We start from the raw sequence: 13,876 nt of genomic DNA, 5'->3' as shown, positions 1-13,876 counted from the left end.
TTCCCCACCAAGTACATTGAGTGATCAGGTGTCTTTCCCCTTTTGCCTCCTCCAGGACTGCTCTCTGCCTTGTTTCACCTGCATTCTTCCTGGAGGCTCCTGATTCCAACTCAGTTCCTCATCCCAAAGAATGGAACAAGTGTGGGCCGCATTTTGAAAAGAAAATTGAGAACCTCTGACCAGCACAGATATTGCTGCCAGCGACTGACTGAAAACAGACTCTGAAAACTGTTGAGTTAAAAAATGTGCATAAATTATCCATGCGTGAGGGTGAGCTCTGAGATCTCAAATCTGTTCGTAAGTATTGAGATGCAGATTCAAACAGTAATTGGCAAAAATTTCCATAAATTTAAAACTGTTTCTTAAACAAAGCTTTATCAATTGTGTCTTTGTCTTTGAGATTCAGTTCTCCATTGCTTTAGTTTGACTTTGTGAAATACCAGTGAGCGTTAAGGTCCCAGAGTTTTAACCATTTGAAGACTTTGACTCTAATCTGTGCTGAGCTAGCTGTACAAATGGTCACAGGCCTGGGAGCGTAAATCACGGGCTGTGTTATTCAATATCCAGTGTCCTGTCTGGACGTTCTGTACATTAGACTGAAATTAAGATTTGCATCCACTGTGTTGCAGACAAAAAAAACTTCAGATGCTGGAATCCAAAGTAGACCGGCAGGAGGCTGGAAGAACACAGCAGGCCAGGCAGCATCAGGAAGTGGAGAAGTCAACATTTCAGGGATACCCCTTGTTCAGGACTGTGTTGTAGCATTGTCAAATTCCTGCTAAAAGCTCACATCTAAAGAATAGCCATTTGTGTAAGGGAGAAGGGACCAGGAATCATCACTAGATCCATATGCAGTAAAAGTGAACACCTGCAAAGGCAGTTGAGGAATCACCATGATTTGGGAACCTTCACTTTATAAGCTGGATGGGATACTCTTCACAGGCCCTAGATGGGCCAAATGGTCTGCTTCCACAATGTAGAGAGTCTACGAAATGTAATAGGAAATCGAGAAGTAACCCCATCACCCAAAGAGTTAGAATGTGGAACTTGCTACCACAGGAAATGGTTAAGACAAATAGTACAGATGTATTTAAGGGGAAACCAGACAAACACATGAGGGAATAAAAAGCAAAGGAACTGCAAATGCTGTAAAGCAGAAATGAAAACAATAATTGCTGGAAAAGCTCAGCAGGTCTGGCAGCATCTGTAGAGAGAAATCAGAGTTAACATTTCAGGTTGAGTGACTATTCCTCATAACATCTGAGGGAAAAGGGAATAAAGGGTTGCAATGATAGTTTTATATAAGAAAAGATAAGAGGAGGCTCAATTAGAGTACAAAATGCTGATATAGGCTGCTTGCAATGAATGCTTTCCTGCTGTGTATCCAATATTTGTTGATTGTTGGATTTCTTTACATTACCTGGCGGTGCTGGATTCCAGGAGCATAAGATGGTGGAATATCATATGCATCAGCATAAGGTCCAGACATTGAGTTAAGAAGGGGTGCCTGACCCATTCTGGGAAGAGTAGATGCCTACAGACAAAACAAAAACAACATTGTTACCAGTAAATACAGACACTGCTCATACAATCGAAATGGAGATCTGTGATTTGTCACAATGAGGTCTGTACTTCTTTCTGTGTCATGATGATGAAGATGAAACTCTTCTCAAACACCATCACGTTGTCTCCCATCCTCTGATATTCTTCTCATTCCACATAGTGTAACATCAAATGCTATTGTTGTAGAAGAAAATCATTGAACCCCACTCAAAATGTTGCATTTTATAACCAAGGGCTGAGGATAAAGTGAATGAGTAAAACTCTGTACCCAGGCATTGAGACATCTTGGGATCCTGCAGTCCACCTCTGAAGTTCAGTTAGGCTCACTAATATCATTCAGTCAGGAATTACTGAGCATCATAATGTCCCAGGGCACTCTGGAGGAGGTCAGGGATCTCATCTTCTCTGACTAACAGAGACTAGGTGTCCCAGATTATAATTCAAAGATGGGCTGTACTCCAATGTGGTTGACTTCATCACATCAAGCTCATGATAAAAGGATGAACTTGATCAGTGCTCAAGTCTAGCAAACCTTGCCCTGGATAAATTATTCTCTGGTAGCAGACGGAAGTGGGTACTGCAGATGCTGGAGATTAGAATCAAAATTAGAGGGGTGCTGGAAAAGCACAGCAGGTCAGGCAGCATCTGATGAGCAGGAAAATCGACGGTTCGGGCAATAGCCCTTCATCAGGAATGAAGCTGGGAGCCTCAGGGTTATCTCTGCATACCCGAGGCTTCCAGCCTCATTCCTGATGAAGGGCTTTTGCCCGAAACGTCGATTTTCCTGCTCATCAGATGCTGCCTGACCTGCTGTGCTTTTCCAGCACCCCTCTCATCTTGACTCTATTCTCTGGTAGCAGCACTGCAATAGTCTCCCCAGGTTACAAGACTCACACACGCATCGGATAGACTGCTGACTGCTGACACTGTCGAGAGTCACATGTTCATTGAGATCACTTGAGAAAGCTAACTGGAGAATGACTCAGTCATAGCACTAAACCTTCAGCAGGAAAGCCTGCCCGAAGCACAGAGAATAGCAAGGAAAGCAAACACGCAAATAAAATCAAGCTTTTTGTTTTAATTTTAAATATAAGGATCTTGCTTTCATTTAGCCCTTTTCACAATCTGTGGACATCCCAAATCACTGTCCTAACTATTAAAGAGTTCTGAAGTGTAATCGTTATTCTGATAACCTTAAGTAATCTCGAGGATGGTGACTTAAAAGAATTTCTGGGATTTACATATTAATAAACCAAAACTTGGAACCCATTTTAAAAGATGAAAGACTTAAAACAATCCAGGTTTGTTCAATATATCATTTCAGTTGCATGACATTGTAATCTTTTGCTATAAATTCTGTGTCTTATGGCCTCATTCTCCACAATCACCTGATGAAGGAGCAGTGCTCTGAGAGCTAGTGCTTCCAAATAAAGCTGTTGGACTATAACCTGGTGTTGTGTGATTTTTAACTTTGTCCACCCTAATCCAACACCAGCTCCTTCACATCATATTCTGATGAAGGAAGAGTGGCACCCAATTTGTGCAAAGCAAGCTCCAAAGAGAAAGTGAGAATGAACAAGTGATATTTTTAAGTGATATTCACTGAGGGATAAATATCCTGAAAACTCAGGTTCCAGGATAATGCCCTGTCCTCTTCTTTGAATAGTGTTGTGGGATCGTTTACAGGGCAGGAGGGTGGGTTAAAAAACATCGCATTAGAAAGACATGAAAAATGAATGGACATTATGTATTAATAACAGAATACTTTTCTCTTGATTGCTCACAGTATTGTCCTGGGCAATTCTGGCTGAATGGCAACCCTAACGGGACATTGTGTATTCCACTGGAGTGTCAGCCTAGATTGTGTGCTCAAAACGGACCTGAGCCACCAATATTCTGACTCGGGGCAGATGTGCTGCCTATAATAACCCACCACTGACACTTAAATTCATAATATTTGTATTTTTTTTCTGCATTGTTAAGCCAAATGGGGGTGTTGAAGGCAGCCAATCAGCCCATTGAGTGCACATCAAAGATCATCCCAAGTATGCAGATCCATCCCTCCACCTTATCCCTGTGACCCTGCATTTCCCATGGCCAAACCACCTGAACATCCCTGAACACTGGGCAATTTAGCATGGCCAATCCACCTAAACTGCACATCCTTGGACTGTGGGAGGAAACCAGAGTTCCCAGAGGAAACCCATACAGACAGGGGGAAGAATGAGCAAACTCCACACAGACAGTTGCCCGAAGGTGGAATTGAACCCTAGTCCTTGGCACTATGAGAGACAGCCCACTGATATTGGGGAACGGTGGGCGGTGATGGCCTAGTGGCAATATCACTGTACATCTGTGTAGGAATATCAACGTGAGGTAAGTCAATGTAGGGTATATCAGTATGCAGTGTCAGTTTTTTTTGTGTTGTATATCAGTGCGGGCTGGAATCGAACCCTGGTCCCTGATGCTGTGAGGCAATAGTGCCAACCACTGAGCCACCATGCAGTTCAAGGTGATTCACAACCTCTCACTCTTACTCTGTGTCCCTGCCTGCTTGGAGCTGACCTCTTCACACATCACTGCAGACACTGGCATATACAAGGCTCACCCGCACTACACATATTCCCAGAGTATTCATCACATGATATCCCGTTAGGGTTGCCATTCAGCCAGGATTGCCCAGGACAATACTGTGAGCAATCAAGAGAAAAGTATTCTGTTGTTAATACATAATGTCCATTCATTTTTCATTTCCATTGGACTTTTTGTTCATTAATGTCAACAAAAACATTCTGGGGAAAAGAATTCCTGTCTAGCTGACTTGTCAAGAATTAACCAATCAGAAAACAGAAGTATATTTGCTTTCTTCTCGGCTGGATAGACAGCGCACAGAGAGTTCCGCCATGTCAACTGACCAATGGCAGCAAGTTTAGGGCAGTAGGGAGCAGTTCGAGGTCATGTGATGGAAATTCCAGGGATACATCCGACAGAATTGACAACACACCACCCCCTACTAACTTCCCATTCCCATACATTTATCTATGGGTCACTAGGTACATCTACTCTGATAATACACAACTCAATCACTAGTGACTGTCAGTCAAACAGCCTTGTTTTTCCCAACATTATTACAAAGAAGTGTTCAAAATGCTTGACAGAAAATTTGCTCTTCTCCTGTGTTGCCTGTGATAGGGTTCAGGAATGGAATCTCAATATCCTCCAGTCTACAGAATATTTCTGAACACTTGGCAATACTGACCTGTATCCTATCATTTGTTTCTCTTTGTGTAGCAATAGATCGTCAATGCTAATTTATTGCTTAAATTTACGATAAATTATAGGGTAAAACAGCAAAGAGCCCTATTCAGAGTCTGATTACGACAGTCACTGCCTTCATACTGCTCCACACTGGTGAATTTATATAGAGATTCTTAGTTGCTAAGGAAACTAGCGAGGATCAATGAATATTCTGAGCTTTGCTGCAAATTAGTCTCTGTTAGAGAGGGATGATAGAGCCTGAGCTAACACAGTGTGGATTTAAACAAGGCTGCATTGTGTTCCATGCAGGGTGACCGAGGGTGACCGAGACATTGGGCAGAGGTCTGGCTCCTGTGTTTTGTGGGGCTGCCGAGCCACTTGCATTACAGAGGTGCCTTCTTTTGTTTGCTGCTTTGAATAGCAGTTTGTTTTAGAGAACAGGCTGGAAGAATGCTGGTGGAAACATGCCTTTGGTATGTGAGAACTGTCCACCAGATAGACTGGGAAAGTCAGAAGCAGAGTAATTTTGATCCCCTGGCTAAAGTGGGTCAGACCACCTGCTGGTTCAGTTGCTCTCACTCCAAACCTTCATTCTTTATTCTTGAAACACTTTCGAAGATGATGTTTGGTATGTTTACCTTTATTAGTCAATACATTGAGTGGGGATGTCATGTTGGGACTTGTATGGGACATTGGTTAGGCCACCTTTGGAGTACTGTGTTCAATTCTGGTCACCCTGCTACCAGAAGGCTGTGAAATTTGAAAAGGTTCAAACAAGATTTACAAGGATGATGCCAGGACTGGAGGTTTTGAGCTAAAGGGAGAGGCTGAATAGATTGGGGCTATTTTCCCTGGAGCGTCGGAGGCTGAGGGATGACCTTATAGAGGTTTATAAAATCATGAGGGGCATGAATAGGTAAATAGTCAACGGTTTTTCTCCAGGCTAGGGAAGTCCAAACTAGAGGACATAGGTTTAGGGCGAGAGAGGAAAGAATTAAAAGTGACTGAAGGGGCAACATTTTTGTGCAGAGAGTGGTGCATGTATGGAATGTGCTGTCAGAGGAAGTGGTGAACGCTGGTATAATTTCAACGTTTAAAAGTCATCTGGATGGAAACATGAAGAGGAAAAGAGTTAGAGGGATATGAGCCAAATGGTGGCAAATGGGACTACAGTAATTTAGCATATCTCGTCGACATGGACGAGTTGGATTGAAGGGCCTGTTTCCAAGCAGTATGACTCTTTGACTCTTTGACCTTTATTCTTTCAAGTCGCATGACTGATTAGGCCAGCATTTGTTATCTAAACCAAATTGCTCTTGAACTAAGTGGTTTGTCAAGCCATTTCAGAGGGCAATTAAGAATTAACCACATTGCTGTGTCACATGTAGGTCAGACAAGTTAAGGACAGCAGATTTCCTGTTCGAAAGGACATTCCTGACCCAAATAAAGTTTTCCTGACAACCGATGGTTGTTACGCAATCACCATTAGGTTAGGTTTGTTGAATTTCAGATTTTATTGAATTTAAATTTCAAGTTCAGATCCTTCCAGCTCAATGTCCTGAATTACCACTCTCGCGACATTACCACAACTCAGCATCTCATTCCTGTCCTCCTCTGCCAGTGCACAACAAGAAACTACATCAATGTAGATATGATATCATACTCAGAACAACTGAAACCACCCTATAACCTCAAATTATCAAGGATTGGTTTCACTGCTAAACCAAAACCAAACAGCCCCACTGGGACTGGATCTGGAGATTCTGTTCTGTATCCTGTCTGAAGCAGTGCATTCAATTTTGAGCACCACGCCCCCACCCCCAATATAATGACCTGATTAATTGAGCACACTAAAATGGTAGAAGGATTTGATGGAGTCTCTATATCTGCCCTTTTTACCCTGGATAAAGAAGTTAAGTACAAAGGAGACAAAAAATAAATGCATACTCTCTTGGTATGAAATCACACAAAATCTAGAACCCAAAAAGTAGCGGATGTTGAGTCAAATTGAGGTTTGAGACTAACTACAGTTAGAAGCTAATTATCACTCAGAGTGTTGTGTGATTCAATCATCAGTTCTATTTTAAGCATCTTCTTTACCAAAGACCTTTAACTGAGGGAAGGTTAACACCAGAACCTTCAGTTTAACCTGAGAGCCAGTCAGAGGCTCTACCTGAATTGTATGTGGGGCTTGGAGGTTATATAGGAGAAAGTGGGGACTGCCAACGCTGGAGATCAGAGTCAAGAGTGTGGTGCTGGAAAAGCACAACAGGTCAGGCAGCATCTGAGGAGAAGGAGACTCGACATTTTGGGCATAAGCCCCTCATCAGGAATTGTGGAGAGAGAAGGAGAACCTCTTCTAGATAGGCATCCTTGGAAGAGGCTTTGCAGTGGGGTTGAAATCACCTCGGAGAACGTGAGGACGGCGGATGCTGGAGATCAGAATCGAGAGGATGGTGCTGGAAAAGCACAGCAGGTCAGGCAGTATCTGAGGAGGAGGGAAATCGATGTTTCGGCATAAGCCCTTCATCAGGAAGTTCCGATGAAGGGCTTATGCCTAAAACATCAATCCTCCCACTCCTTGGATGCTGCCTGACCTGCTGTGCTTTTCCAGCACCACACTCTCAACTTGGACAATACATAGCTTATATATAAGAACATGTACAAGTTAGCTCCAGAAATTCTGATCTTCCTTTGAGAACAACAATTGGAGTTTTATTTCTTTGGGATAGCTACCAAATATTCTTTGAGACCTCCCCTCAATCTACAACATGGTTCTGTTTAATTGACTGTCAAACCCTGCTCATCAGGTTTTTGATAACCAACCTAGCATGACCCATGGAGTGAGGTGAAGGGAGTCATTTGGGAATCAAGGGCCCTACAATATAATGTGTGTGATCAGGGAGCGTCAGGCCCAAGTCAACCCTTTGTGATAGAATCCATCTGTAATATCTAAAGGAATGGGGAAAACCTACAGAGGACTGTGGGTCTCTCCATAGCAATAAATCTACAGTGTGAATGAGGGAGTGCTGCACTGTCAGAGGTATCCTCTTCCAGATGGTAAAAGGTAAATTCACCATGGCCTTACCAGACCATCGGGATTAGAGTGAGATGATTGGTGGTGGTTTAACCTGACGGTTACCATCCCTCAGGTGAGAGGAGAGGTTGCGAAGGAGAGTCCTTCATGATAACCTCAGCCAGTGTGGGTGTTATCACTGTTCTGCATCACAAACCAACTGAGCCAGCCAACCCCTCCTTTCTGATGAGATTTGATTAATTATGCCTTAGCCCCAGCTGAATGCCTTCTGTGGAATGTAAAGATCCCACGGTACAATCTCACCAAGAGCAAGGAGATCCTCCAAAGTCCTGAGCAACCTGTGTTTCTCAATCACATCATCTGGTCATTGTCTTAATGCTGTCTGTGGGAACTATTTTTGGTTGTATACTATAGCAGTATCCATGCTTAAAGTTACTTTGAGATGCAAATGTTCTTAAGCAAGACTGGAAAAGGGAGGAATGAACAAAAGGGAGGGCCTGAGGTAGGATGGAAGGAAGGAAAGACAACTAAGAGATGATCGTACAAGGTTAAAGGGAAGATCCAAATCTACTGTCTCCCCGATCTCTGAGGCAATCATTACGTTGCCACAAGGAAACTGACAAAGATGATGGGTCCCATGTCCTGAAACACACAGTGTATTGGCTTCACACAGGGGTTGGGTAAATTCACCCTCTTGGCTCTGTCTCTTTCAGTGGTGTTATTGCCTCAGCATAATCATCTAGGGCTGAGATGAGGAGAGATTTTGTCATTCAAAGTGTTGTGGATGTTTGGAATTCAAACTAAGCTGAGGTAGACAGGCCTTTGCTCTGTCAGGGAATCAAAGATCATAGAATCCCTACAGTATGAAAGCAGTCCATTCGGCCCATCGGGTCCACACCAACCCTCTCAAGAGCATCTCATCCGGACCCACCACTCCACCCATCCCATCCTATCATCATAACTCTGCATTTCCCGTGGCCAATCCACCTAACCTGCACATCTCTTATCACTATGAGCAATTTAGCACGGCCAAGCCACCTTACCTGCACATCTTTGGACTGCGGGCGGAGGAAACCCACGCAGACAAGGGGAGAGTGTGCAAACTCCACACAGACTGTCGCCAGAGGGTGGAATTGAACAGAGTCCCTGGTGCTGTCAGGCAGCAGTACTGAGCCACCACTGAGCCACCATGTCACCCAAAGCATCGGGGAGCAGACTGGAAAATGAAAATGAGTCCACCAGCCACATTCATCTTGAGTCACAGAGCAGGCTTGGTGGACAGTATTAAACTCCTGTTCCTTTTTTCTTATTTTCTTACAGAAGGAGGGAGGGTGTGTGCTAAAAGTGTCATCTTTCCAGCTCCACACTGCTCCCTTTAGGGATCTGTATCAGGGCATAAAAAAGGAAAGTGGACCTACTATAATGAGTGCCACGCTAAATTCTCACCTGACCCAGTTAACGACTTTATGTTGTCAGACAACAGGAAATTTTGCCCTGCTTCTCAATTGCCCCCTTGCTTGAAGTCCTTTAGTTGCTAAAAACATCCTATTCAGCAGGATTGTAGACAGCTTCATGTATCTCGAACTGAAGCCAGTAATTGAAGATGGTGTTGAGGGTGGAAGCCTGGGAAAGTGAGCACTTGGACAAAGCTGTTGGCTAAGATTTTTATTGTCCCAATGGAGTCTTTTACACAGCATGGACATCCACCCAGCAACATAGATTAATGTGGGAGCTCCACAGTGAGTCAACAGGCTGTTATCGTCCAGCCCATTACACTAACCTTCTTGGGCATATGCTGAATATTGTGTGAAAGATTAACCTTTAAGGCATTTACTTTAAACCAGAGAATTGATACATACTTGACATTCCTGTGCAGTACTGTGGGAACTCTGAATTGTCTAATAGATGAAGTCCAATTCTAGATGGGGTACCACCCAATAGTTATGTTCCCGGTTGAAGAGAGATGAACTGACTCCACTTCTTTCCTTAATCCTTCCCTTGGTTGGCTGCAACAAGGTTATTGTAAAAAGGATCCTTTCCCTCTTGGATACCTTTGCCCAGCCCAAATATATTTGTTTTAAAAGGAACCCTATTTAAGCAAGCTAAAAAAAAGAGTGGATTTCTTAACGACTGAGTGATAATTAAACATAATGAGACACTGATTAGTAATGCGAAAGAACCTAAAAGATAAAAGTAATAAAGTACTATTATGTAAATCAGTCTTTGGCTTGTCCATGAACAAATAGGTTGTGAAACATTTCAGCTGTTAAACTGAATGAATCTGCTACTACTGGCTTTGGCAGTTACAGAGTTATAGAGTCAGACTGCATGGAAACAGACCCTTCAGTTCAACCAGTCCATGCTGACCATAATCCCTAACTAAAGTCATGTCACCTGCTGCACTTGGTCCATACATTTCTTATTCATGTACTTATCTAAATGTCTTTTAAATGCTGCAACTGTACCCATATCTACCAGCTCCTCCAGAAGTTCATTCCACGTGCCTCTCATGTCTTTTTCAAATGTTTCTCCTTTCAATTAAAAATATGCCCCCTAGTCATGAAATCCTCCATCCTAGTGAAATGACAGTTGCTATTCACCTTATAACGAGTAGCTGTTTGGAGATTCTTCTTTCTGCAGTCAGCTAAAAGGAGTTTATTCAGTTTCCTTTGGCACAGGCTTGACTGATCACTTACTTGCAGCAATCAAAGAGAGATTATGTCTTTTTCAGCTGTTTATACAGGGGTGTCTACAGAAAGTCATATCTGTGCCCCTCTACAGCATACTTCAGCATTGTGGAACTTGAACCACCAGCCATCACATAGCATGCCAGCTCTCTAGCTCTCTTGCACACAGAACCATAGTGTTATAGAGTTGTACAGCATTGCAACAGACCCTTCTGTCCAACTCGTCCATGCTGACCAGATATCCTAAATTAATCTAGTCCTATTTGCCAGCATTTGGCCCACATCCCTTCCTATTAATATATCCATCCAGACGCATTTTTAAATGTTGTAATTGTACCAGGCTCCATTACTTCCTCTGGCAGCTCATTCCATACACACACCACCCTCTGTGTGAAAACGTTGGAGCAATGGTTGCAGCTGATTTTTAATCCCCTTTCTTGAGTATTCCTGGAAGGGTAAACAAGAAGCACGTCTTTTGCCTAAAGCAGAGTTCCTTTCATCTCAAACCATGTCTGCAGGAAGGAACACAGACTACAAGAAATCACAGTTCAAGTTATGAACAGCAGCTCTCCCTTTGAAGTGTTGCTATCTTTGACACTGTTTGGGTGCAACATTCCATATTACTTCTTGGAACCAATGGAATCCACAGGAGATTTTAGATGCTGAACTGATTCCATTCGGCCTCTTTCAGTTTGTGCTTTTTAAAAGAAAAATATGTATATTGAAGTTAAAATTTCAATAAACCATAAACCATTCAGACTATGATCCATTGTCATGACAACTGATGGAAGTATCATATTTCAGATGAGATGTTGAACCACTCAAATGGATATAAAAAATCAGTGTCCTGACAGATTGAACTAAAAACAGAAAGAACTATGAATGCTGGAAATCAGAAACAAGACCAGAAATTGCTGGAAAAACTCAGCAGGTCTGGCAGCATCTGTGAACCGAAATCAGAGTTAATGTTTCGAGTACAATGACACTTGAGATTAGAGAAATTGAGCTTCTCTCAAAAAAGGCAAGTGTCCTGGCCAATATTTATCTTTCAACAAACATCATGAAAACAGATGATCTGGGTGGGTGCATTTTGCTGTTTATGAAGCCGTACTAATGTCCAAATTGACTGCCGTATTTTCTACATTGCACTACTTACTTTGAAAGTGCTTCCTTACTTCTAAAGAGCTCTGGGTCATCCTGAGGTTTTGAAAAGCACTGCATATTGCTCCTGTCTTTTCCTTTCAGTAGTAACGCAGGTAATGGTTTGCTACAGTTAATTATTCTCACTCATTGCATTGATTCTACGGACCTATTTTTCACTGACTTCTCATTTTCCTTTTTGTTGGAATGAGTCTGTACTTTGGCAATGGAGAAATATTCCTGCTCCAAACACTTCTTTCCCTTCCTACTCCTCAACATCTGGAACTGCAGACCAACAGCTGGAGGTCACTGGCTGCAGATCAATGCTGCATATTTGAAGCGTGCATCATATGTGTGCGGGATGGGGTTATTCAAACAGCACTGGGTTTCAGTTTAATCGTCATCCATTCCATATTGTAAACGACCCTTTGAGGACCAAATATTTGCAAAATTGATGTTGTATTTTAGATTGTGGACTGAAATGGGTAAAGTACTGTTTTAAAAACTAACAATTGCTTCACTTTTAGAACACGTTACTGGAACTCATTTTGAGCTATGTTTGCACTTCTGTTTTGCTCAAGACATGGGGAAGGAGAGGTAAGGCAGCATGTCATCAAGTTGTGTGTGCAGAGTGAGATTCAGCTGGCAGCAGATTACTGACCAGGTGTGTTATGTGTGTGCGTCTCTTTCTCACTCTTTCTTTCTGCAGTGAAAGTCCTGAACCTGAAGGAAGCCAGTTATTTTCTCCCAGCAGTTACTGTAGAGACTTTGCATGAGTGTACCAATCTCTCTGCGCAGAGCAGTGATAGAACCTGGAGAAAGCAGGTCAAAGAAGCCTTTGGGAAGCAGAGAAACATCTCATTGAATACTTTGGACTACTGAATACTTTATGCTCTTAAACCGTGTTTCCTAGTTTTTTTTTCCCTTCACCCATAACTCCATTTTTTTGCTTGCATGTGTATGTAGCCACGTGTATGCGGTACATTTAAAAGGGGAATTGTTTTAACTCGTCAAATTATATGTTGGTAGTTCATAGTTGTTTACTTGTGATCAGAATTTATTTATTTATAACAAATAGTCATTTATGTTAAGTATAGAAACCTGGTCAGTATTTTCTGTTAAACTCAGTCTGTCAAAGAAGAAAATTGGAGTCTTTCTGTATTTTGATTAAATCATTATTTAACTCTTGTGATGATCCCAGGTTCAGCATTGAAATTTTATTCCATTTGTGTTGTAAAACAATGTAAATTAAAGCAATAGTTTAAACAATTGCAAACATGGATATAGGAACATGCCATTCAAACCCTTGCTTCTGTTCCCTGTCAGAACATGGCTGAATCAGGGCAAATAAGTAGTCCACTGATTGTCATGGTAAAGTCTCTAACACAAAAGTTGGCAAGTCATGTTGAGGTTGTACAGGACATTGGTGAGACCTTTTCTGGAACACTGTGTCCAGTTCTGGTTGCCTAGTTATAATAAGGATATTATTAAACTGGAGAGGGTTCAAAAGAGATTTACCAAGTGTTACCAGTTCTGGAAGGTTTGAATTATAAAAAAAGGCTGGATAGGCTGGGACTTTTTCACAGGGGTGTAGGACATTGACAGGCGATGTTACAGAAGTTTATAAAATAATGAGGGGTTTGATAGGGTTAATGGTAGTTATCTTTTCTCTGAGAGGGGGATTTCAAGACTAAGGGACACATTTTTAAGATGAGAGGAGAGAGATTTAAAAAAGACATGAGGGGCAAATTATTTGTGCATAGAGGGTGGTTCATGTGTGGAATGAACTTCCTGAGGAAGTGGTGGATGTGGGTACAATGGTAACATTTAAAAGACATTTGGATAAGTACACGAACAGGAAAGGTTTGAAGGGATATGTGCCAGGCACAAGCAGGTGGGACTAGTTTAGTTTGAGATTATATTCGGCATGGACTGGTTGGACCAAAGGGTCTGTTTCTATGCTGTATGATTTTATGATTCTAATGACTCTGTGAAGGCTGGGCAATTAGGTAAGATTCAAGAGCAGTTTTTTTTTCAGGAGAGGGAGAGAGGGGAAGGAGTCCAACAAAACAAGAAGTTACAATACTGACTGTGTATTTTTAATATTACAACTTTGCCTAAGTCAATATTAAAATTAAATCAGCCCCAGCACTCACTACAGCTCACAGTAACGTTACATTGTCAAGCTGTT

General features: G+C 42.1%; 1 protein-coding gene across 2 annotated transcripts in view; it reads right to left on the bottom strand.

The window, feature by feature from the left end:
• The window catches only part of LOC140463151 (cas scaffolding protein family member 4-like), a 100,989-nt gene that overhangs the window by 15,383 nt on the left and 71,730 nt on the right, over positions 1-13,876 (bottom strand). For both annotated transcript variants that reach the window (XM_072556917.1, XM_072556916.1), the window contains exon 3: positions 1,421-1,534. In XM_072556917.1, coding sequence (XP_072413018.1) covers positions 1,421-1,534 — 114 coding nt within the window. The remainder of the gene's footprint in view (positions 1-1,420; positions 1,535-13,876) is intronic.

The sequence above is a fragment of the Chiloscyllium punctatum genome, chromosome 37, assembly GCF_047496795.1.
Source record: "Chiloscyllium punctatum isolate Juve2018m chromosome 37, sChiPun1.3, whole genome shotgun sequence".
Lineage (NCBI taxonomy): Eukaryota > Metazoa > Chordata > Chondrichthyes > Orectolobiformes > Hemiscylliidae > Chiloscyllium > Chiloscyllium punctatum.
This window is presented reverse-complemented; position numbering and strand designations above follow the sequence as displayed.